General features: G+C 39.1%; 1 protein-coding gene and 1 pseudogene across 3 annotated transcripts in view; both read right to left on the reverse strand.

The window, feature by feature from the left end:
* CHCHD3 (coiled-coil-helix-coiled-coil-helix domain containing 3) overlaps positions 1-26,759 on the reverse strand; it is a 280,744-nt gene that overhangs the window by 203,447 nt on the left and 50,538 nt on the right. For all 3 annotated transcript variants that reach the window (XM_060633180.3, XM_060633181.3, XM_060633179.3), the window contains exon 3: positions 16,431-16,512. In XM_060633180.3, the coding sequence (XP_060489163.3) occupies positions 16,431-16,512 (82 nt within the window). The remainder of the gene's footprint in view (positions 1-16,430; positions 16,513-26,759) is intronic.
* On the reverse strand, positions 17,829-19,142 carry LOC132679544 (synaptophysin-like protein 1 pseudogene; annotated as a pseudogene).

Genomic DNA, 26,759 nt, shown 5'->3' on the forward strand with positions numbered 1-26,759 from the left:
AAGCAAACACTGTGTTATCCTTTAAAAGATGAAAGTAAGGCCAAATTCAACATTCAACAAATATTTATTTAGTACAAACTGTGTGCAAGGCGTGGTTTATAAAACTGGAAACATCTCAAAGCTGGTTTATTTCTTCTGCTGATCTTAGAACACAATCATACATTCACAGATGTGACATGGTGCCGATCAGCTAACCAAACCACATTTAGGCCAGATCTAGGGTGGCAATTTTAGGAACATCAAGTTCTGGAGCCCGCCAGCCACATACTGTCTCTCACTGCTCTAAGTCTATCGCATCTCTTCAGCTGCATACAGATCTCACTGACAGGTTCTTATATCTAGAGACAGCTGACACAAGATCAGAACTGAGTAACAGTTTTTTTTGTCTATTATTTAATTTATTATTTAATCTATTTGGGTTATTGTTAAATAACCCAAAATTATCTGCCAAGTATTTAACAGGTGCTTAAACTCTCATGGCACTCCTTCGGTAACAAGACCAACAAAAAGACACCTCCATCCCACAAAGAACCACCCATCTAAAATCAATGAAAATGCTAGCCAAGCAAATATGAGAAGGTATGATCACATGGGCATAATGTAACACAACACTAGTTTTACTACTATATTCCCAAAATTTGCAACAGTGAGGCAAAAGCAGCGACTCATGGGTAGTGAGTTAACCAACACAATTTCTTGAAGGTACACTGGCAATAATATTTCGCATAATTTTTGCCTGAGCAATTCTACTTGGAGAAATTTACCCCAAGGAAGCAATGCTGGATAATACTGTAATAGAAAAGGAAATAACACTGGATATGTGTTAATTTGCTAACAAGGATATTCAAAGCATTCTCCACAGTAGTGAAACATTCTGAGCTATTTATTTGGAAGGCAAAGTCTCAAATGGTGAACTACCATGAAAGTATCCAATGACAAAACGTCCATGATACGTTTAAGAAGAAACGTAAGGCAGCTTAGAAAAACAGGAGTTACAATATGACATCACTTCTGTTACCTTCCCCCATGTACCAAAATATTTACAACGGTTTTTTGGGAGCAGTGGGATTTTGGCAATTTTCATCTTCTTCATTTTGTTTAGCTGCTTTTCTCTAATTTTGTCTACAGTGCACATTACTTTTGAAATTAGAGTAAAACATTTATTACTACTGTGTGCCTCTGACTATCCTTTTACCCATAGATATTCTCAAATAGTAGGAAGAGGGTACGGGTGAGGGGATGATAGAACATAGAAAAGCAGAGCAGGCTACGAGAAAGAATCGACTACAGACAAAGGAAGAGAAACAAGCAGAGGCAGACTCTAGAGAGGCTCAGGGACAGGCTGGTGCTCAGGAACCAATTCCCCTTATCGAGGGCCTGAGGGGCCACTAGAAGTGGGCAGAGAAGGTGGCCCGTGTCATGGCTGCTGCTGACTCCAGATCCCTGCAGCATTTGAAGTTTCACGGGTAGGGGAAACTGGCAGCTCTCTGGACCTCCTCAGGGACCCCCAAGCTACATACTGCTGAGCCCTCTCCCCACCACGCTACGATACATGTCTCCCAATCTTCTGATTCTCTTAGCTTCTTGATTAATTTATTTGCCCTTTCAAAATGTCCTCTAATTCATTACAGCCTTCCTGGAATTGCTGTCTGGCTTCTCGACATGTGATATCAGATGTCCCATAAACAACAGGACTATTATATTAAAACCGTGAATTAGATCCGAGCATCCTATTTCTCCCTAAGCCTATTAACTTGATGTTCTACAGGTTGAATCTCATTTAATTTGCCATTTACAGGATAACCTTTCCAGGTGTATCTTTCAAGTCCTTCCTGCTGTTCTGGATATCTCTTAATATCTGTATGTTGGGGAAAATCATCAGAATGAGGTAAGAAAATTAATCCTGTTTTTCTCCTAATGGGAAAAACTGGAGAGGATGAGCACACAGTGCAATCAAGTCAAGACTGGGCAACACCCTGAAGAGGGCTGCCTTCCTGACTGAAGACTGAATAGCCAGCTGCTCACAGAGAAAAGCAAAGGATATTTCTCTGAAATGAGAAGATTGAGTGATCAAAAGGATCAGTTAAGGCAATTTCCTATTCTTCAGCATTTTGCCATTCGTTATGCAGTCAAAGGTGTTATGTCTCTGTGCACAGAATTGTCACCATATGGTACCGGAATCAGCAGATCATATTACCAATGATTTTTAGGAGAGGAAAATTCAAAATGATACTTCTCTGTTATCTATACACACATGCAGAAAAGCAAGAAATTCTATGGGGGCGGGGGGGGGGGCGGGGGGCACACTTATATAACACAGCAAGGCCAGGCATGTTGTCAATAAGAGTAAATTAAAAAATCACTTTGCCACTTTTATAACCTCTCAGTTTTATACTGTGTTAGAATGATATATGTTAAATACATCAAGATAACGCTAGTCAGTCATGAAAAATGCCTAAGACAAATTTAAATGACCACCATAATAAAGAATTTGATCTTTTCTTTTTTGTATTCTCCCTAGGCTTATGTCAGTAAACTAGAATAAACATGTTATTAAAAGAGAATCAATAGAAGCCTTTAAAATATACAGTACCACAAAAGGTCAAGCCCTGGTATCGATTTTAATATAACATTTTTTGTGCAGCTTCCCAAAGGGTTCTTTTCTAATATTGTTCTTCATTTTTCTCTCACTTTGCTCCCTGACTGGTGAATTTGTTGTTCTTGTCTGCAAAAAGCTGTCTAAAGCTGGGTTTGCTGAGTGTGTGTCATTCCTATGACAAGCTGCTGGAAATGAAAAAACAAAAAGCAAAAAAGTCAACCAAAAAAAAAAAAAAATTAAAGGTAGTGGGAGGATAGACAAGAAAGCATGAAGCACAAGACAACATTCAAATAGCAAAGAGTACAGAAATGCTGAAACTCAGAACAATCTGCCATCGTGGACCCTCCTGGGCTTTTATCTCCCCGGGGGCCTTGCATGGACACCGAATCCTTGAAGCCAGGAAGGCTGAGGAAACCTTCCTGGTCTCTTGGGATTCAACAACAAGAAGAAGAAAAAACGATCTCAAAAAACCAGGTAAAGGACACAAATTTTCAAAATACAAATCCATGTGACCCCAGGCTCCTCTTGAACTTAAAGCACCAAATGTTCAAAGGAAAACTGGAACACCTTCAACAGGATTCGAGGGGACTAATGAGAGGCGTGCGGCTAGAGCCACAGACTTTCTGATTTCTGTCCCAACATTCAAGGTTCACAGACTGAGATAAAACACACTCAGTCATAGAAGTATGAGTGTGTGACACAGTGTGTATTTTAGATGTAGTTCAAATTTTTCGTAGGTTTTTAGTTGCCAACAAAAATAGTCCAGAGTCCAAACCATAGTCTCCTAACTGTCAGTCTTTCACTTCTAGACATTGCTGACTAAGCAACTGTCTCAGGACAGGATAGAAAAATACATCATTTTTTGCCTAAGTCACATGAAACCAAAAAAAAATGCTGCCTCTGCAGTTAAACTTGCGAGCCAGTTACACTACTAGAGGGGAAGACATGAACCACAGTTGTTTCCTGAGGCCCAAGAAAGCTGAAGAGGAACAGCTGGGAAAGAGGTGTAAGGGGAAAGAGAGCTGGATTCGAATCCTGACGCTGCCTTTTGTCAGTAACACAGCCTAGGGCAAGGGACTCAGCCTCTCCGAGTGGCGTGGCGTTCCAACTGTAAATCAAACCTGTGAGGAGCAGAGCTACCCATCCATTTGCTCCCAGTTTGGCAGGGGGGGCGCCCAGCCTTGAATCCTGAGGAACTGTGAGGGGTATCATCCTACAGGCTGCCATACAGGCTAAGGAAGGGTGGTCAGAAGGCTCCTGCGGGAGTGCGGAGCTAAGGTACACAAATACAGCAGCACGGCACCCGGTAAACAGGAAGCAATCATTAAGTGAGAGCTGCTGTTGTCACATGATAATTCTCCTGCCTCTTTTCCCTTCTGGACAAATTCTATCCCATTCTAATCCTATTTAGCCATAACCATAAAATATCATTTTAATTTGGTAATGCATTCTTGTTGACACTTACTATATATATATGAGTTCTGCCCTCCTATTCCAGTGGAAGAGACCGTCAATCAACAGCCAAAGTGCAATGAAGAAACAAAGTAGAGAAAAAGATAACCAGAGTGAGAGGACAGGAAAGAAAAAATATTTAGGTAAAATAATCAGGGAAAGCCTCTCTGTGGGGCTGGAAAGAACACCAAATAGTAAAGAGGAAGCCAGCCATGCAAAAATGGAATACAAGTATCGTAGGCAAAGAGCTGTAGGCACAAACAGGTTTGCAGCTGATGCCACTGAAATGTCCAATGAGAAGGTGGTAAGAGATGAGGCATGAGCATATTCATATACAAAAGGAATCAGAGGACTAGAAGGTCATGGAAAGATCCGGACTTTATGCTAAATCTAATGAAAATCCAGTCGAAAATTTTAAGCAAATAAACTCCTATGATTCAAAATACATCTTTAGGGGCACCCGGCTAGCTGGGTGAGTAGAGCATCCGACTCTTGATCCAAGGTCATGAGTTCAAGCCCCACGGTGGGTACAGACATTACTTAAAAAAATAAATTTTTAAAGCACGCTAATACTGCTTTGTGAAGAGAACTTGGAGACCAGGGTGGCTCTCTGGAGGAGACTTTGTAATTGTACAAATGAGAAATGATAAAGACTTAGACCAGGGTTTCTCAACCTTAGCACTGATGACATTTGGACTGAATAATTCTATGTTGTTGGAGGCTGTTCTATGCATCATAGGATATTTACCAGCATCCCTGGCCACCACCCACTCCCTAGACACCAGGACCACCCTCTTCGTTGTGACAACTGTAAAGGTCTCCAGCCATGGCCAAATGCCCCAGGGGTGGGGGCGAGAGGAAACTATCCCCCAACTGAAAACCGCTAGCTTAGACTAAGTAGGGATAGAAATAGTGAGGGACAATGGATTTGCAATACATTTGAAAAGCAGGGACAACAGGGCTAATTAATTAGAAGGGGGAAAGGAGAGACATAAAGGCAAGAAGAAGGGAGCAAGAATAATCAGTAATCAAAATTCTAATATTACCCTCAATTTTTGTTAGGCTAACATGTAAGTTTTCAGTAGTTTCAGCAAAGTGCTTTCTATGTCAAACCTACCTGGAGGTGTACAAATAACTTATGTTACAGAAACTCACTTGGACAATAGTTTGGGCTCTTTTTCTTTAAGTCCATAAAAACCGAATTGTATGGTTGACAGGTATATTCATAAAGAAATACATAATTCCCAACATTGTATAGCAAAATTTACTGAAATATTAATTTTCATCCACTATTTGACAGTATTTTGACAGTTTTATTTCAAAATACAGTCATGTGAATTAAAAAAAATACCAAAAAAAATCCCTTTACTTATGAATTCTTTTCAAAACTAAATTCCTTATTTATTGAGCTCAACAATCAATGGAAAAATTGTACTGAAATCTGAAAAACATAAAACTTCAGTAAACCACATCAAAAGAGCCTCAGACAGAACATTCAGACTAATATATAATCGGTAACATCACTGTTGGACCAGAAAATAATTTAGCCTCTGAGACACAGTCAAGTAGAGTGGTGATCAGTATGATTTCAGATTCCAGACTGTTTGTGTTCAAATCCCAATTTCTCTATTTTCTGGGCATGTGACTGTAAGCAAGTGAATCTCTGTGTGTTTCAGATACTTCATCTGCAAAGTGAGTGTACCAGCAGAAGAGAACTTCCTTCACAGCACTGCTGTGAAGGATTAAATGATCAATCCGTGCAAAGTGCTTGCACCAGTGCTCGGCACAAAGGAAGGGTTCAAAAACTATCCGCTGTTACTATTATTACTTATTATTACATATTATTACTGTGACTATTACTTTTCCTACGTAGAGTCTTCTTAAATGGCGTGTATTATCAGATCTAAAGTCTACCTGTAAGATCTGTATAAATGGCACACATGGGAAGAGGCCCACAATATAAGATTGGGAAGGGAAAAAAAGCAAGTTATACAACATTACTTCAATCTCATTTTGTTTAAAACACAAACCATGTAAAACACTGTTAAGAATATATTTCCCCCCGGGTATGAATGTGTGAATGGTTTTCTACGGGGAAACAGCAGAGTAAGGGAGAGAGGGGGAAAGATGATTAACTTTTTGTTCTTCTATATTATCTGAATTTCTTCAATAGGTATTTCTTGTGTGTGTGTGTGTGTGTGTGTGTGTGTGTGTGTGTGTGTATTTTTTTTACAAATAAACATCCGTGTTTTCAGTAGTTTGAGGAATGACCTAAGCCAAACCTACCAGGCTCTGTAGCAATAATAAAGATTGCAGACACTGCTGGGTAATGGTTTTTAAAAGGTGAAAGATTTATATGAAGAGAAACCAGAGTATGGGCAATGGTCTTTAAATTAATTGACATTTCCCATATTAAATTAGTGGTCTCAGTTGCCTTTTTTTTTTTGGTTTTGTTTTGATTTGGTTTGCTTTTAATCCATCATCCTATTGTACTTATAGCAAAATTGTAATTTATGGGTTTTTAAGGAATTCTTGTTCTAATCTAATCACCATTCGTCAAATGGCACCGGGAGATAAGGAATTTAAGCAATCCATTCTAAGAAGCTGTGAAGGAACTTAAATTTAAATCATTAATTGACACATTAATGGTTAATAAACTATTTTTATACTTTATATACTTGATGTCAAAAAGCACACTAAAATCATTTTAATGGGATAACTTCGAAAACCAGTTCAAGTGAAATAGTTTGAGTGTGAAGGTGCTACACAGTATATGCGTAGGGAAGCAGCTGTCAACAGTATATGATAAATTGCTCCACACACATCGTACCTGCACATTACTCAACGCAGGAATTCTATATTCTAGTTCCAAAGGCACATTGCCCTAACAGCTAATTTTCTTAACTGATTTAAAAACACAGAAGTTTGTCAACTAAATGTGATACCTTATCAAATTACTTTGACTATTACAGAAAAGACAAATAATAACAAACGCTACAAACCAAAAATCCAACACATGAAGCAACACAACGGATAAAAATACTAGAATGACTGTAAGTCTCCTAAAAAAAAACAAAGAAAAAGCCCAAGAATGAATATAAAAGTAGAAATGCAAAATGATTTCCACTCCACAGTCATTTAAGTAAATCCTACACCTCTTTATTACTTCTCGAACAATGGCAGGGCCCAGGTGGCTCCACTGAACTCAACAGAACACTGCTGAGCACACGTGTGCCTCAGTGACCAGAAGCTGACACTCATCTCTAAAGTTCAGGAGGCAGAGGACCACCTGCTGCCACGTGCGGAGCCACCACACTGAGCAGTTAAGAAAAATGTCCCAATCTTAAGCTAATAAGGAATTTACATTGCCTCCATCATTTAAAATATGTACACAAATGAGCATTTAATAATTAAGTTACAGCCTACATAAATAAAGAATATTAACTTTAAACACAAATTCTCAAAAGATTTTGGTCCTAAAATAAAGGAAGTTGTAAAAAAAAAATAAAATAAAATAAAGTTGCCCAGATCTAATAACCAGGAGCACACCTACGGAGGTCCTTTTTGAAGCGATCTTTTATCTACTATGATTCAGAGGTGAAAATCCAAGTAAATGCTTGCTACTCCTCCCCACAATGATAAATGAAAAACTTTAAGGGAAGGACTCCCTGTACACATGGGAAGGTAGTACTGTGGGACAGTAAAGTGCATGGACTCCATCGACTTGGGTTTGAATCCCAGACCCACCGCTTACTAGATACAGGCCTGGGCAAGCTCCTTTACCTCTCATGTTTCTTATTTATAAAGTGGGGGTAACAGAGGTGCTGAGAGGATGAATGACTTAAAATACATAAAGTGCTCAGAACAGCACTGAACACACAACAAATACAAGGCAACACCACCTACAATTTTTTTTTTTTTAATTTTCTCATTTTAGTTGGGCAAATGGGTCCTGAACTGGAAATGGTTTTCATAACAGATAATATGTGACCCCAGAGTGTATATCCTATGTGTGTCTGTCATGTATAAACTGTGAAGAAAGTTTCCAAAGACAAACCATATCCACTTCTGGATAAGAATGGGATATGAAAGAATATGGGTTCTCTCAGCAAAATACTTACTAGAAACTTAACATGAGCCACTAGCTTTTTAACAGTTTTCACCAACCAGGAAAGGAAGGGGGAGGGGTTATTACTTAAACATCAAAATGTGTCAATGTTTGGAAATATTATAATGCTGAGAAAAAAACTTTACATCTGATTTACAACCGTGTTGCCCACACTCCTTTTCAGCTTGAGACTCTACTGGCAAAGCTGTTAAAGTCAGAAGAAGAAAGAAGGGACCCTGTCCATGTATTTTTCCAGTTTCCAAAGGGAACTGCCATAGAAGGATCTCACATTCTTCTACACTCTTCCCAACACAGCATTCATTACCAGCAGGATCAGCAGATGTCTTCCAGAAAGGCCAGGACTGCGTGCTCAGCCAGGGTAAGGCCCAGCCTACGTGGACCACCGTCCATAAATACTAACTTCTGGACTCAAGGAAATGGACATCAGGCCACTGCCCACTCACCTTCTAGAACAAAAACAAAACCACATCCATCCAAGAAATGCCGTTTGGACAAGACAAGTACACTCCTCACACAGAAAGTGTCCAAATTGGAGAGAAAATTATCCTGACCCCAGGTTTCTCAAACTAAGCCCTAATTAGCATCAGGGCCTATGAAGATGATTCCCAGGTCTCTAGGAAGGGAAAAGAGGGAGGAAAAGGCTGACAGAGCTCTACAACCCTAGTCCTAGCCCTAACCAGATGGCACTTTATATTGGAGTCCCATGTGGAGCTTCCTTTGAATCAATGTTTTACAGGATGATGAGAGTCAATATGATTCTATCACCTCAGCAATCGACAGTGTGGGGCTGAGGGGCTGTCCAATTCAAGTCCTGGTTCGGCTGCTGACTAAGAAGCTTCACATATGTCTACTTCAGTCATATGTTTCTATGAAACAGTGATAAACTATTAATGCTACTGTCAGTGTTATGGAAGGAATGATAAATGATTCACAGAGCACATTACCACCCCCTCCCATCCCCGGATTGTACTGGGCAATGCAGAAACAGCAACAAGAACCACTACAACCACAGAACACGCAGAAACCAATTCGTAGAAACTTCCAAATGCAGAAACCAATTTTGGCACAAATAACTTCAAACACTATGCTTCACGAGAGAAAACTCTGTAATTACTATCAGAAGATACACGTGAACAAGAAGTGGTTGAACATCACTGCTGTTAATACAATCAGTAAAAAAGTTACAGATTTCTACGGCATGCTTGACTGATTCTGGTTTTCCAGGCTTAATATTCCTACCATGTAGAAAGAGCTTCTTCAACAGGATTCGGGGTGGGCTTCTCCAACAACGTAGCATTGATAGGAAAGAAAAATGGCTTTGGAAAAAGAAGAGATTTAAATAAAACACAGACTCAATAATCCAACCTTCTATAATGACTGGTTATAGAATGGAGTAGATTCTATTAAAAAGAGAAAAGTGTCACTTGAAGAGAAAAAGATGAAAGCAGCAGATGGTGAGAGATTCCAATAATCAGTACATACAAAGCACTTCCAGTCATGTTCCCCGGAAAAGTACTGGGTGGCTAAACGTGATCTTCCTACTGCACTGAGAACGGGTTACGTCTTTATCTACTTTTAAACAAATGTAATAGAAAAGGGATGGGTATAAAACAACAGCAATGCAGTATGCATTAAAAAAAAAAAAAAAGGCTTCAATAAGAAAATAAATCTATTATATTAGGGCTTTTAATACCACAGAAGGAGCTCTTAAATGTCAGCGAGTATAAAGGAGTAGTTTGCAGATAATGCCAACAAACTGTCCACTACCATCAGCAAGCCAGACACAGAAGTACATTCGCATCACAGCAGAGTGATACACATTACACCCGGATATCAGAGGAGTGTCACCGAAGAATGATAACTCAAATTTCATCGATCACCTTATTTGCAAATATTTATAAATCAGAAGTTAAAATTCATTTGCCTGTGACAGTTGAGTGCCTTGAGAAAATACTGACTGCTAAGTGATCTTTTAAAGTCACTTAAAAACTACACTTTTAAGGGGTGCCTGCACAGCTCAGCCGGTTGAGGGTCCGACTTCAGCTCAGGTCATGATCTCACAGCTTATGGGTTCGAGCCCCGCCTCGGGCTCTGTGCTGACAGCTCAGAGCCTGAAGCCTGCTTCAGATTCTGGATCTCCCTGTCTCTCAGTCCCTCCCCTACTCGAGGATGTGCTCTCGCTCACTCTCTGTCTCTCAAAAATAAACATTAAAAACAGTAAAATAAAAAACTGCGCTTTTATGATGAGTACGGTTATCCATGGTACTTCTTCCCTGAAAACTGTTTTTTTTTTTTAAGTACTATACACCTAGAGATTACACACAGGCTGAAGGTATGTAATTTCATAACTGTGTGATTTGTGTCTACAATTGGAAAATGGTGTTTCACACTACACTAACTTAAAACAAAGATTTATAAGACAAGTATCTATGGTCTCTAGTTAAAGTCTGATTTTTATTTTTTATTAATATTTTAATGTTTATTTATTTATTTTGAGAGAGAGAGGTAGAGAGTGAGCGGGGTAAAGGCAGAGAGAGGGAGGGAGACAGAGAATCCCAAGCAGGGTCCGTGCCAAAGCCTGATGCAGGGCCCAAACCCACGAACCATGGGGTCATGACTCATGGTCAAGAGCTGGATGCTTAACCAACTGAGCCACCCAGGTGCCCCAACGTCTGATTTTTAAAGGCATAATTTGTTTTTATTTTTAACAAAACATAGAATATATATGTATATGTTATAGAACAGGCCGTCCTTGCTAGAAGACTGTCAGGATTTTCCAGGCCCAGTGATTCAACTCAACAATTTCTGTGAGAGCTCACTACATGAAAGGCATCACGCTACGTAACTTCTGACAGGTTTTTTGTTTTTTTTTTTTTTAACGTTTATTTACTTTTGGGACAGAGAGAGACAGAGCATGAACGGGGGAGGGGCAGAAAGAGAGGGAGACACAGAATCGGAAACAGGCTCCAGGCTCTGAGCCATCAGCCCAGAGCCCGACGCGGGGCTCGAACTCACGGACCGCGAGATCGTGACCTGAGCTGAAGTCGGACGCCTAACCGACTGAGCCACCCAGGCGCCCCTCTGACAGGTATTTTCAGTGGGACGCTAACCCACAATACCCTGTTTTTCTCCAGTGGACTCTTTCCTCCTTCCCTTCCCAGTTTTTTCCTGCAAGGGCAGAAAACATCTAATAATAAAGCTGAAATGAATTATGATACATAATGAGTTTAAACAGAAGATACCATCACTGTGAATTTCACTTTTACGATAAGAAACTAAATGCACAAATAAGCTTATTTAAGCCCTTGTTTGCTGACATAAGCCCTTACTTGATGCTCTAAATTGAAAACTGAATGGACTGTGCTCTACTCTAACTTACCCAGATACTGATAAAATTTATAACTAATTTATTAACCAAACTAATTATTTTAAGTCTCACAAATCTAAGGTAATTTTCCAAGTAATTAAAAATGAGGTGAAATTTCAACTGATGTCCATCAAAAACAGCAGGTAAGTCATCTTGGTTAATGCTCGGTTAGTTACAACATCGCGTAGCTATTCCCTTCCTGGTTTCTTGAAGAAAGGTTATTAAAACTGAAACACCTGCGCTTGCCTTTACAGGTAAAGAGGTGAAATTCAAATGCCAAAGGTCAGAGGTCAGAAGTAGTTCCATTTTTCTTGCTGTCAGAGACTGACTCTTGGAGGTGGGGTGCAAAAGACCACATATTGTGGCATATTGTGTCCCTGCTACATTGGCCTGCTACGGTTACAACACAGTACGGTCAGCCATAATCCAAAACAGGCAATAAAGAATAACAGCAAAAACAGACTGCTGACACGGGCATTCAATTTACTCTTGACTCCCAATGCACCAAACAACCGTTCCATCCATGAGATGTGGTGGTAAGCAAAACTAGGATTCCAAATTAGACCCATCAATTGTAGTGTACTACTACTAGGTCAGTGATTTGGGGGGTGTCATCTTGTCAACTAAGCAAATAACTAAAGATTTTCATAAAAGAGAATCGGATCTAAAATTAACTGAATTGAGCTTCCACATGCAAATGTTTTCTGAGATACGATGAGAATACAACACATACAGTCATGGGGCTTACAATCAGCTGCATTGTCACTGGTCTTAATGAAGACCTTTTCCTACAAAGCAACTTTTAATTAGGCTACGTCTGCTGGTTAGATTTCAGACAGTGGAGATTTAAAGGAAAAGAGTTCAGGTGAATTTTCAATGGCCAGTCCAAACATTTCTGAACCGGATCTAATGGCGTGTGGCACTGCCAGGCAGAGATGCCGTCCAAGGCCTTCCGAGCAGGTAGGACAGGAGGCAGACCCTCAGGAAGTCCTTTCGGACCTGACAGATGTCATGGCCTGGAGCGTGTGTGGACTGTACCGGAGAATGCAGCTCCAGGACTGTGATGTGCCGTGTTTTCTCCCGCCTGAAAGCATCTCACAACTGCTGTCTGCCACGCGGCAGTCCTGCACGGTTGTCACGGCCTGCGCGTAGCATCAAAACTTACACAACTGGCAGCAGCAGCCTGGAAAAACCCCAGGAATGACAACGGAGCAACCTTGTAAGGAAGGAATGCTGCGTTGCCAAGGTGTTGATAGCACAGAATATGGGATCCCATATGGAAAAGCAAGAACATCAAGACCCTGAGTCAAAGAGCAAGTCAGAGGAATCAGACCCAGTATGAACAAGGACATGTTGAGCCAGATCATTCTTTGTGTGGGGTGGGGGGGTTTACCCTATGCATTACAGGATTTTTAGCAGCACCTCTGGCCTCACCTGCTAGATGGCAATAATGACAAGCTGTGACAGTCAAAAATGTCTCCAGACATTGTCTTATGGCCCCTGGGGACCAAAACCTCCCTCACTTGAGAACACTACCTTAACCTATTTATTTTGCTTACATTTTCCTTTTTCATGAATACACAAAGTAATAGGTTTTTTAAAAATTCAAAGTAAATCTTAATGAGCTCTTTCAATAAAATTTCTAAGAGATAAACTACTGTGCTATAATTTGCAGCAATTTTTTTCTTAGTGGTACATCAAATGCTTCTTAAATCGATGACATCTTCAGTTCAATGAAATTTAGCCACCCACCATTCTTTCCCCTTTGTTGTGAAACCTTCATCCTGATTTCCTTTGGGAGAATTACTTCTACCCTGCTGTGTACAGTTTCAGTAGTACTCAGTTCTTCCCTACCTAGTAGTTCTCTCATCTTCCTTTTGATTCTCTTGAGCTATCCAATATGCTTCTAAAAATTTCCTCGCTTCCTAAGTTACCCAGAGTTCAGTTTCAGTCTTTCAACCAAAAAACCTAACTGAAACAAAAGTCCTTCTTTAAGCTAGCCTGATGGAAGACATTTTGGATTAGCTCGCTGCCACAAAGTTCATCAGCTTATTAAAAATGTTACTGGTGGGGCACCTGGGTGGCTCAATGGGTTGAATGTCCAACTTCGGCTCAGGTCATGATCTCGCGGTTCCTGAGTTCAAGCTCCGTGTCAGGCTCTGTGCTGACAGCTCAGAGCCTGGAGCCTGCTTCAGATCCTGTGTCTCCCTCTCTCTCTGCCCCTCCCCCCACTCGCACTCTGTCTCTCACTCTCTCTCTCTCTCTCTCTCTCAAAAAGAAACATTAAGAAAAAAAATTTTAAAAAGAAAAGAAATATTACTGCTTCCCTTACCATTCGCCACATAGGCAGCATGAATGGATTATAGATGAAGCCAGAATTGTTGAAACAGTGTGATGGGCTTTAGGGATTCATTGTACTTATCTCTGATTTTCAGTGTGCTTTAAAATGTCCATAATAAGAAGGTAAAACAAGGATAACAAATACTCTGTAGAGAAAAATAACAAAATCTAAATGATTTCCAAAGTCCTTTTTGCACAAATTTGATTCCTTACACATACTTGTACCTACGTGCCAACCTTAAGTGCTTGGGAAACTACCTGCAGTTATGTGTGCATCTGGACAGCAAGGGAAAAACAATGAAGCAGCATTACAAGTGACAGGACAATGGCACAAGGAACCATTCTCTGAAACTGCTTACCAGGGTTTACTCAATTAAGGCAACAGATACAATAATGTATAAATGCCTCGTGACTCCAAAAAGTTGCTTTTAAAAGACTATGCATAAAACTTTCTTAATGCTTCTTCTAAAGTTTCTTCTCCAGTAGAAAAAAGAAAGAAAAAAAAAATAGCTATTGATTCTTCCAAGAACTACCATACAGATGAACACACACTTTTTGCCGAGATCTGACAGCTGGAAATTTTCATTCTGAAGAAGGCTTCAGACAAAATATTTTTGTAAAGAAAAAATAATAAAAAGGTTGTACTACCCTCCGCTCTCCTTAAAGGTGACAGAAAATAAATTCTTTATCAATAGTCATTTGTCCAGTTACAGCAAAGCTGCCAACCCCAGTCCACAAGAGATAAGAGATTGGCTCTCACTGGTACCTTTTACTCATCCCATTTGCCCTTTACCCTTTCACAGACCAAGGCAGAGCAAATGGGAGTTGAATAATGAAAGGGGGGAGAAAACACACGAAAACAAAAACAAGACACCACAGTGAGAGTTATTGTAACTGAAAGCCTGTACCATGTGTGGAGAAAAGACAAAAGTCCTATGTGAAATATAATAAGCAAAGTACATATGAGAGTCTAACCAAAAAAAAAAGCCTTATTAAAATAAAATTCAATTAAAAATAATAAAATTTCAAAGACAAGAAATTCTACCATAACATATCGATTTTCTTTGCTTCTTAATGAAAGTGGTCTGAAATCTTTTGAATATTTAAACTCCACTCTCTAATTATATACTCCACCAACCTAACCCAATTAAGTAATTATAAAGTGTTGCGTAGGAAACTACTGAAATACACAGAAAACCCTTTTAGCAGTACTAATTACATCTTGATTTTTTTTAAACCCTAAGCCCTGAGCCTTCCCTATTTCCTGAGAAAATGGTGGTCTTACTCTTAAAACTTATGTCCTATTCCATACATTTCAAGTAAATTAGAGGTAGCTCAGCACATTGTCAAAGGGAAAGAAATATTAGAGAACATTTTTCAGACTCCTCAGTTTAGAGATAAAAATCTTTAAGGCCCAGCGAGGTTAAATTATATGTTGAAGGTCCGGTGGTCAGTGAGGACTAGAATCCAATTCGAAGATTCTTTACATTGAGCTCTCTCAAACAAAATAGTTAAGCAGTCCAAAATAAGAACAAATACATACTAGGCATCTACACATGGTAGGCATGTGCCTAGTATTCACAGTAGAAAGATCTTCACATGATTATAGAATACACTGTGCTACATGCAAATTTCAGAAGGAGCACAGATGGAACACTTGACTCTATTTTGGATTAAAATGTATTCATATATTTTTATGAATAAGTACATACTTTAAATCTTTAAAAGTAGTATTTTTTACCACAAAAAATTATGCTGTTTGGAACGTTGCTTTTTATCAATTTATGGCTTTTCCACATCTATCTGAATCAGCACAGGAGGATCTACTTGACTGTCTAGTACTCCATTGTAGGCATGTATCCTAAGTCATTCATCCTGTCCCCATAATGGGCATGTGGATTGCTCCCTGTTCTCTACTATTACAAAAACACTTCAGTGAACATTCTTTCAGCTGTTAGCAGTAATAACAATGACAATAATTGTACAGATGTACAAAAGAATAAAATGTTCAAGAGTGGTTATCTCCATAGAACAGAGTTATGGAGGATTTTGATTCTTCAACCTTATATATTTCTGCAATGTCTCCGCTCTTTTAAGTGAGCACATTACTAATTAGTCCTATCTGTTAATATGAGCACTATGTAAAACATGTAACATTCACTAGCAGCTACAATACCGTAAACCTTAACACCCACAGTAGAATACACAATTTACAATCGCAAACCATTTGCTGAGAGAGACTAGCCTCAGAAATGCTTGGAGAATCCTCAAGAAAGACTTCTCACATACTGAGAAACTGTACAATAATCACGCAGCTAAGAACCACACGAGAGATACAGCTGTCACAATCAAGTGTGGGAAGAGAGTAAGGGAGGGTTTGAACAAGCACCATCCAAAACTAGAAAATGGCCACGTTCATATGTTCAACACATTCTGCAGCCCAGACACAAATATGAGTCTTATTACAATCACTCCTCTCCAAAAAGATTTCATAATTATGACAAAAGTCCACCAAAATCTCCCTCAGATATCACAAAACTCACCGTTTCTGATTTTCAGACTCTTTCTTGGCTTGCTCCAACGCCAGCTCCTCAGCCACTCTTCTTTTCAATTCTTCATCAGAAACTAGGATCGATAGAGTGGAAGGAGAGAAAATCAATGATTTCTTAAAAACAAAAGCAAGACAATACTCCAGAAAAACAAAGCGAAGACTAGATCTTAGTGGGCAAAGTTCTGCCAGCTGGTCAGCATCTCCTTGGAACTACCTAAGCACTGTAGAAAAGACCAATTAATTAGTGCACTTCAGGAGTAATTTAATCAAAAGTTCCCTGGTGACCTAGAAATTTCCACACCTGCCAAAACGTATAATAAACTCAAGTAGCTGCTTACTGCCCAGTGGGGACCGAACCATTAAGTACAAATTCTTTAGGATGATGTCCTATCATTAAAGTGTGACCATCACGTAGAAGAGGAGGAGAGGCTGGAAGGAAGGGACTTCAGAGAGGAAGAGGAAGAGGACATCAAAACATTCTCACTTTGATAATTAAACACTTTAAAGAACCACTTACGACAGGAAGAAAATCATTTGTATTTACAACCATTTTTCCATGATTTGTGAAAAAGGACATTTACAATTTATGAAAATTTTATTTTTCTTTTAACTTCTTTATTAAGTTTGTTGCATAAAAGATATACATTCTCATACTGACAAGTCTTGCCATGAACAAAAGCAACACAAATAAGGCAACAGCAAGATGTACTTCACATATAAACAATCATGTGGTAAGAATGAGAAATCTGGCCCTGCACAACAAAAAGATTAGGAAGCAAAATGTGAATAATCCCTGCATTCAGAATACACCCAAATGTGTGCACAAAGACAGTGCACCCATAATACAGCTCACTTAAATTCCTGTTTATGATGCATAATTCCTTAATCATCCACTTGTGCAAGAAGAATGAACATGAAGAAACATGAAATCCAAATTGCATTTATTTTCACAACATCAATGCTATTCTCAAAATAGTAACTTCATTGAATCTAAAGGTTAAATGTTTCAAAGTGAAAGGCAATCTTAAATTTTTTAACCCTATGAAAGGGTCTGCGAGAACAGGTGGCTTATTTTTCTGCTTGCAAGGAGACTAGGTCTTAGCCTGCACTAAGTGGCATGAGCAACAAAGGACAACAAATACCATTGACAGTAATGCCCAGACATATCAAAATCTCGACTTGAACCACGTTCTTTCTACTTCTATAGCAAGTCTATTAAACAACCGGTGTAATAGAAGCTTCTGCCTCATGCGACAGAATCACTAACTTAACTATACATCTATCAAATTTCCAAACCCCATTTCCAAAACAATTTTAGTACACCTATTAAGTACTGTAGGTCACTTAGAAAACCAGAAATAAAACATACAACCAGTCTTTGCAATTAAAAGTTTTTCATAACATATAAACAATGTTCAGATACAAATTCTGAACTAAATGTTTTTTCTAAATATGATTTATGTAATCAAGGCTTTCTTAAACAAAGACAGGTCTTAGATGTATGATCTGTACAAACTTACAGTAGTGTATATTCCAAATAGAGATTTTCCTCCTATTATGATATGACAATGTAACTCTTTTCTTAGTGAAGACATATGTTAAGGCTTAAGGTGTAAACAACTCTGGAAGGCAAACAACTTAGTAAAGAAATAACCAGTCATCTAAAAATGTGTATCATCTCATAATAGGCCCCTGAATTTTCAAATTTACATGTGAGAATACATTTACATCTTAAATTTCTAGGAAAGGCACAGGCTTTATATAAAAAAAGCAGCAAAATTTTGAACCCACCAATTTATTGAAAAAGCCATTACTTTTATTAGAAACAAATAATGCTTCTCAAAATGTTGGCAACAGGTCAAAGTATAGACATATGTTTCATACAGTGTATTTCTCCCTTTAATTATATTCCAGAAGGAGGTGGAATACCTCCTTGGGGTGGGAAGCAGAAGTATTTGATGGATTGTGTGAACTGGTCTCCTTGTACACAAACCATGCATTTCCTCCCCAAAGTATCATATTCAGAAAGCCAAAGATCACAGACACATTTAGGGATCCGATACTAGTTACAGAGCCAAAATAACATGTCATTTCTTGATGGTCACAAGGCTGAAGTTCCTTGACAATACTGTGACCAGTAGCTACTTTAATATCTGTAAGAGCTTTAGCCCAGGCTGAAGTGCTCGCCAACCACAGAAAAGTGGCAACGAGTAACAATGAAGCCAATCATGGGAAGGTTTCGACTATCCCAACACAGGTTCATATAACCAACATAGAGCAGAAGGGCAGCTGAGCAGTACAGGAAGACAAAGACTGCAAATGTAACGCAGAATTGTGCAGAAGAAGAGTAATCTCCAATAAGGACATAATTTTTCCAATTTACATCACACACGTTTGCATCTGGAATTGCCTCAAATAATGCTTCATTCAACCTGAATGGATAGGCAAAAAAGCAGCTGTAATCACTTTATTTTCATTAACTTTAGGACAAGTCACTTGAATTTCTGTTTTGCCCTTAAAACCTCCACAGGTGGCAAAAGCAAAGATAGAAGCAATCCACTTGAGGACCTTGATGAAGCTGAGTAGCTCCTTGAGCAGGCTGAGGTTGAGCTGGAAGGAGGACATCCTCTGAGGGAAGGGGGGAGAGAGCAAAAATGTTAAAGCCGTATTTTTGGAAACTATGTCATCCACATCAAGTGCCAACAATTGGAGAGAGATGTAAAAAAAAAAAAAAAAATGCTGAGAACACAGCTGGAGCTTTCTAAATACCTGGTGACTTGATTTGAAACATCTGGTGTTTCCAATTGGAAGATGTTGTACGATATGTTTTGTAAAGATTCTTGCAGCTATGATAGCAAATCAAATAGACAAATCTGACATACTTCTTAAGAGCCTTCATAAGAAATATGTAGAGAGCATTTCCTCTTTACTAGAAATCCACTACCCAAAATCATGACCAAGAAAGCACCACAAAAATTGGGGGGAATCTAGGGATACCTACAGGAACTAAGAAGTATTTCAAATGGTAGAGGCTATTAGGTGGGAAATGAGGTGGGACCGTCTCTCCCGTGCAACAACACTTTGATGATCTCCACGCTTATCAGCACCTTGCCTCAGCGCATATGCAAAAAAGTGAATTACAACAGGACATAGAAAGCCTTTTTAAAATTTAGCTGACACTGGACAATAACAAAGAAGATATGGGAAAGGTCATAAGGATGTGTTCTCTTTTTTTTTTTTAATTTTTTAATGTTTATTTATTTTTTGAAAGGGAGATAAGAGTGTGAGCAGGGGAGAGGCAGAGAGAAAGGGAGACACAGAATCTGAGCAGTCAGCACAGAGCCCGATGTGGGGCTTGAACCAAGGAGCCATGAGATCATGACCTGAGCCGAAGTCAGACGCTTAACTGACTGAGCCACCCAGGCGCCCCTGTGTTCTGTAAGTTGTAGATTATCAGGAAACAACAAGAGCATCAGAGGACATCATCATGAAGGTGAAAAGACAACTGACAGAATGAGAAAAAATACTGACAAATCATATAGCTGATTAGAGACTTGTATCCAGAATACACAAACAAAAAGACAACAAAATTAAAAATGGGCAAGGGATAGAAATAGGCATTTCTCTAAAACAGATCATACAAATGGCCAATAAGCATATGAAAAGTGACTGAAGGGCATTCATCATCAGGGAAAGGCAAATCAAAACAATGATACACCAATTCAAACACAGTATAATCAAAAAGACAAACATTAACAAGTGTTGCTGAGAACATGAAGAAATTTACGGCAGTATTATTGACAATATCCCAAAAGTGAAAACAACCTAAATGCCTATCCACTGATGAATGTATAAATAAAATGTATATCCATCTCAATAAAGCTTTAGAAAGAAAAAAGAATATAATACAAAAGAAGAAGAATGGACAACGAATTAGGGAAAGGGTAAACACTAGCTGGGTCTAATCCCAGCTTGGCCATCAACAATCTGGAGGACCTAGGGGAAGTTACCAGCCTCTCTGGACAGTTTGCCTCAAAAGGTTGTTCTCAAATGGACGTTCTCCAGGGTCCCTTTCAACTATATACTATGCTGCCCTTTGGCTTCTCTCCTCCTTCACCGTCCATAAGATGAGAAAGATACAAGTCTAGGCTTTGAAAAGGTCACATAAAGTCAAGAAAAGAACTAGAACAGAGAATTCTGTCTATATTCAGGCAAATCTTAAAATTCTTTTAGTATTAAAGGTTTAAAGCAATGCAAACACCAACAAGAGAAATTAGACAGTAATAGAGGTCAACGAAGAGTCTAAACAGAATAGTCCCTGTTTTTCCATTAGCTACACTTTGTGTCAGTCAAATAACCTACCCGAGGTTCAACTTCCTCAACCAAAAACAGGACCCGCTGGGTTACACGGGTGTCAAGTGGCTATGAAGTTCGAGGCTATGCACTCCACAAGGCGATGATTTTCACATCGTCAGCTACTTCTCATAAACAAGCAAAACAACATCACACTACATTGTTTCAAGTTGCTCACAGCTGGTAGCTCTAATTAGTAGCAAAAATTGAAACAAGTATTTAATCCGATTAGTGCTCCCCAAACTATACCCTTAAGTTTCACATACCAGTTAGAATCCACACACAGGCTGATGTGTAGTCACACCGCTTCCCCCGGATTTTTTCAAATTACCACAGCAACATTTCTCTCAGGCAAAATGCAATCAAATTCTCAACCACAATTCAACTGAATTTCATTCAACCAATTAAAACTAAGCTTCAGTGAGACGTCAGCATCCCAGGTCTGAGGATACAGCAATGGGATCTGTTTCCTAAGTCTCCGTATCTTCCACAGCGTGCTTTATGCCTCTTACATATAGGGGCTTCCTACCACGGGAAAAGCCAAAGTCTGCAGAGAGCTTCTTACAATCGTGTGATACACCTAAACTGGAACGGTAAGGACTCCATTACCAAATGGCAACGAGCTGGGTGGCTGGGAAGGCAGCCATGCAGAAGAGATTGCAGAGAAAGAAATGTAGCCTCAAGGCTTGTCCTCTTTCTCTATACTATCCTGCCTATCAGGTCAACTCCACCACCGGCCAGGGGTGAGGTGAGAAAGAGATGGAGGTAACTGGTGATGTCATCCAGGCAGGCCACAAGGGAAAGAGGTGGGAGTGAGAAATTACCAGCAATGCAAAGGGCCAGGATCTCCTAGAGGTCACTGAAGAAGACATGCCCAAGGGACCAACTAGCTGACATCACTTATGGTCAGGAAAGACACCAACGCACAGCTGTCTTTCTAATGCCCCAGCCAGTTCTTAAAAAAAAAAAAAAAAAAAAAAAAAAATGCAATGTTGGGTCTCACATCCAAGGTCACAGCTGAAAAAGTAATTACCTTAGCTACAAGTGAGAATTTAAAATAACAAAAGATAAAACATGACCTAGCATAAAGAGTTTAAAATCTAAAATAGCAAATCTAAGCCAGGCAGGAAAATAAACCAGTGTAGTAATGGGTTTTGAGCAAATCTAAGTTTCATGTTATTTGTTTTTAAATCAATAGAATACAGAAAGCAACAATATACTTCTTCTGAGGGGTCTGGTCCAAAGCACAGAAGGGAAAAAGATATACCATTTGGAGACCACTATTTAAAATGGCCTTTCTGAAAACACTCTTTTCAGCTCTCAGGATCTGAACATTTTCTCAAATAAAACTGTTATTAAATTAAAAGGTCAGAGTTTCAGGATGGACTACTTTAAGAGAAGCACAAGAAAGGCCAACCTTGCCTATTAGCACAGTGAGTTTCCAAGCAGATCTTTAGGGACAGGAAAAGTTTGTGAAATGAGAAAAAGTCAAAAAGAGAAATGCTCAAGCCATATAAATCAGATTTGCCATGGAAATCTGCAAACCTATTTCAAGCTCAGTAAGTATGGTTCCACAGCTTTTACATACATACGACACTTTCCTTTTAAAATGTGTTAAGACAAAAGGGTATTTTCCTCACATACTTGAATGCTTTGCTTTTAAAAATCTTCTCAAAAAACATGTTAATGTCTTCCTCAGTGGCAAATTGTGTCTTAATGAACACAAATACTGGCATTTTCTCAATTAGTTATAGATGATACAACACTGACCAAAGAACATGTGAGAAAAAGTCAAGTATTGCAATGGCTTGGATATAGCAAATCTGGCCCTAAATCCTTTATTTAAAACTATTATTGAAAATAATAGGGGCGCCTGGGTGGCTCAGTTAGTTGAGCATCTGACTTCAGCTCAGGTCATGATCTCACAGTTTGTGGGTTCGAGCCCCACGTCAGGCTCTGTGCTGACAGCTCAGAGCTCGGAGCCTGGAGCCTGCTTCGGATTCTGTGTCTCCCTCTCTCTCTCTCTCTCTGCCCCTCCCCCACTCATGCTCTGTCTCTCTCTGTCTCTCAAAAATAAATAAAAATGTTAAAAAAAATTTTTTAAGACTTTAAATTAAAAAAAAGAAAAAGAAAAAGAAAATAATAAATACTTGTATGGTTGAAAGCTGCTCACAATTCCTAACAAATCTGTACTTGTTTTGAGTAAACAACATTCTAAACACATGTTTTCATTAGTCCACTAATTCTTTACTGACTGCCTAGCAATCTTTTACTCCTCTTGGCCACATTCTAAATTTCTAAGAATTTAAATTATTTTTGTCTTAAATCTTATTTATTTATTTTGAGGGGTTGCAGGGAGGGGCAGAGAGAGAGAAGACAGAGAATCCCAAGCAGGCTCCACACTCAGCGCAGAGCCCAATGTGGGGCTTGATTCTCACAAACCGTGAGATCATGACCTGAGTCAAAATCAAGAGTCAGACGCTTAACCAGATGAGCCACCCAGGCACCCCTGAGAATTTAAAGTCTAAAGAAATTCTGAGAATCTAAGTTTCTCATTTGGGTTCAGGATCAAATAAGAAACTCCAAGATTCCTACCTTGTTCTAGATCCTAGTGTTCTTAGGAATAGAATACCATGGTCTTAATACTCAGAGGAAGTGTAGCATAAATTCATTATGCCTCACTTGCTTCTATGTGATATGACTTGTGTCTAAATCCTGTTTTCAGAAACTGGTTAAACTAGAAGGAGACCGGGAAGGAAGGGGTGAAGAGAGAGACTCACTATACTCAAGACAGTTCCTTGAGCGGAAAACAGAAATGACTCCAAAAGATGGAAGAATTTTATGAATGCCTCACATCTATGAAAACACAAAAACTTGAAACTACAACTATGATTCAAGATTTACATGGATTCCCTGAACCTCAAGGGACGTATCAATGTCCCCTGTAACATTTTCCGCCTATGACTTTCCTTTTCCCTTCATCTTCTTTGCAACATCCTTACACTATAATTCCCTCCCCAGTTACCATATTTCTTAAACAATCTCTAGAAGTTACTTAATGAAAATGATGGCTTGCCTCCTGGCAAAATGTCAGGTCCTTCGGGACTCTTTCTTTCCTCTATTTCTCTTTCCAGTTTTACCATCTGCACACACATGTCATGTCCGATTTTACAAAGCCTATTATTTTCATATGCTGGTTTAAAAACACTGAAAAAAAAAAACCATGAAGATCTACTGACAGAAGGAAATAAATGTATATATTCGCATAACACAAGCAGATTTTACAGAAACAATGAAACTCTGCCAGGATTGAGATAGTTGAGCCACAGCTTACACCAGAAGACATAACCAAATTAAATTTTCAGCTCTGGAGAAATATCCATTAATCTTATAATTTCAACAAATTCATTAATAAACAAAAAAGAGCACTGATTCTTTTAAATATAATAATGAAAGCATCCATGCAATGAATGAAATACAGCACACAGTACATTAGAACTAAATGGCTCACAGCATGGGTTGCAGAATAAATCCTGTCCCACTCCTTGTAAAAAGTACAGGGTTTGATTGGGAGAAGGTCAAAAGATGACAAGGATAAATCTCTGAGGTTAGAAAGAAACATGTAACAGTTTGCCATCATCCTTCTGTAGCACCATTTACTTGGCAGACAAACCGGATTTAAACACACACGCGCACACACACATGTATACTAAGTATGATGTTCAGCTGACAGTTATGTTAACTATCACCCGAGGATAATGTACTTTAAGACTGCCTTCAAAAACATGCTGTCGAAGTACCTGGCAGAGTAACTGAGGCTACCTATATGTTAAAGTTAATGACAATGTTAGAATGAAAAATCTCTAATGCACATTTATAACCACAAATACTGAATGAGAAAGCACAGTGCTACAAAGAGTTTGGCAGCCTAAACGTCAGGAGCACCAAGTTAACGGCTTCTTTCGTAGTATTACTGGTCCATCAGGATTTATATATACCTTTGTGAATTTCTAATTTGAATGGATAATATGCAAATAATGTCCACTTTATTGTTCAGTTCACAATCGGCACTCACGGAAACCAGCTCCGTGTTCCTTTCTATGGGAAAACACACATCAATACCAGGCCACAGAAGCTGTATAGCAACAGACAAGCTCATCAGTCATATTCTACAGTTTCCACATTTTTAAGTAGATAATTCATAAAACCAGTATTGAGAATCAGATAGATCTAGTATTTCATGTCTTAATATCCTGAATGATAGTTGCAAGACCTCACAAGGCCTCAAGGAAAAATAAGATCTATAATTTAAATTAAAAAATAATAATTACCTCTGGGTATTGCTTTTTGATGCATAGCTTAATTTTTTTCTGTTTCAGAAATGGATGTGTTTTATCATGGGGATAAAACTATAAATGAAACAGCGTTAAATCTCCAGCCCCAAATAAAGTACCCAAACTTCCCAAACCTGCTTCCATTTCACTTTGGTAGTCCTGAGCATGGACATACTCAAACATTTCTCCAGGGAGTCCTGTGAAATGCAAAGAGGGCCAAACTGGAAATGAAGGGGGCTCCCGTTTAGTCCAGGCTTTGCCACAATTAGTTTTTGTAGATTTTGCTCAAAATCAGTTCATGAGATCGAGCCCCACATCGGGCTCTGTGCTGACAGTACAGAGCCTGCTTGGGATTCTCTCTCTCTCTCCCTCTCTCTCTGCCCCTCCTCTGCTCATGATCTCTCTCTCCCTCTCAAAAGTAAACAAACATTAAAAAAAAGAAGAAGAAGAAACACACTGTAAAATCATATACAATGTAAGTATAAAGTGTACCTGCTACTCAAAAAAAGAAATTCAAGACAAGCTCCCCACCCTTCCCCCTCACTTCCCCACAGCACTGCCACCATCACCAGGTTTCTGCTCCTGGACGCTCCTTTACAGAAATCTGGAGTCACCACTACTGACATTCTATTACTTATAAAGGAGAGGAAGCTTCCTGTGCTGGCTGGGGATTTCAGTTTCAATATTTAACCTTAGTATTCCATTCTATGGCTAACCATATGAACTTATTTTTGTTTAATTATTTTCTTCCAAATCAAGCAACCTGTAGGAATAACACAAACTAGGGGAATCGGTCAATTCATTAAGTAGTAAATTCTCATTGACTAGGCACTCCTGGGTGGCTCAGTCGGTTGGGGGTCTGACTTCAGCTCAGGTCATGATCTCATGGTCCATGGGTTTGAGCCCCACATCAGGCTCTGTGCTGACAGCTCAGAGCCTGGAGCCTGCTTCGGATTCCGTCTCCCTCTCTCTGCCCCTCCCCTGCTTGTGCTCTGTCTCTCTCTCTCTCTCTCTCTCTCTCAAAAATAAATAAACATGAAAAAAAACTTTAAAAAAAAAAATTCTCATTGACTTAATCCTATGCTAGGCCTTAGAAGAGATGAAGGCATACGATCGCTACTATTATAGATTATAGTCTAAGTTAGTAAAATTGTGCTACTGAGGTTTAATATTAAGGAACCATACCAAGGTTGGCTGTAGTCATGGAGTGCTTCATGGAGTCCCACGTTCATGAAGCAGGTGGGACAGGAGCAAGTACCTACACTAGAGATGGAAAGGAAACGCGATAAAGCTTATTTGTAAGAAGAAAAAATAGAAGGTAAATTATGTTTAATTGTGAGGAGGCTTGGAAACCAAGCAGAAGTTTGGATAAGAAATGTTAGGAAATGTTAAGAAACAGGGCACCATGAACAGTTGTTAAAATAGGGGAATAACGCAACGAAACAGAGTGTGACAGGAAGGTTATTCTGGCAAAGGTTTGCAGATAAACAGGATGGGAAAATCATAAGGCAATAAGTAGTTCTCAGAGTATAGCTTCATCCCCTCATCCCCAATTCTTTCCCCTCCCAAGCAGCAGCAGCACCAGAGAGAGATGCAAATATTTCAGCCCCACCCCAGACCTATAAATCACAAAA

The sequence above is a fragment of the Panthera onca genome, chromosome A2 (genome assembly GCF_046562875.1).
Source record: "Panthera onca isolate mPanOnc1 chromosome A2, mPanOnc1 haplotype 2, whole genome shotgun sequence".
Classification (NCBI taxonomy): domain Eukaryota; kingdom Metazoa; phylum Chordata; class Mammalia; order Carnivora; family Felidae; genus Panthera; species Panthera onca.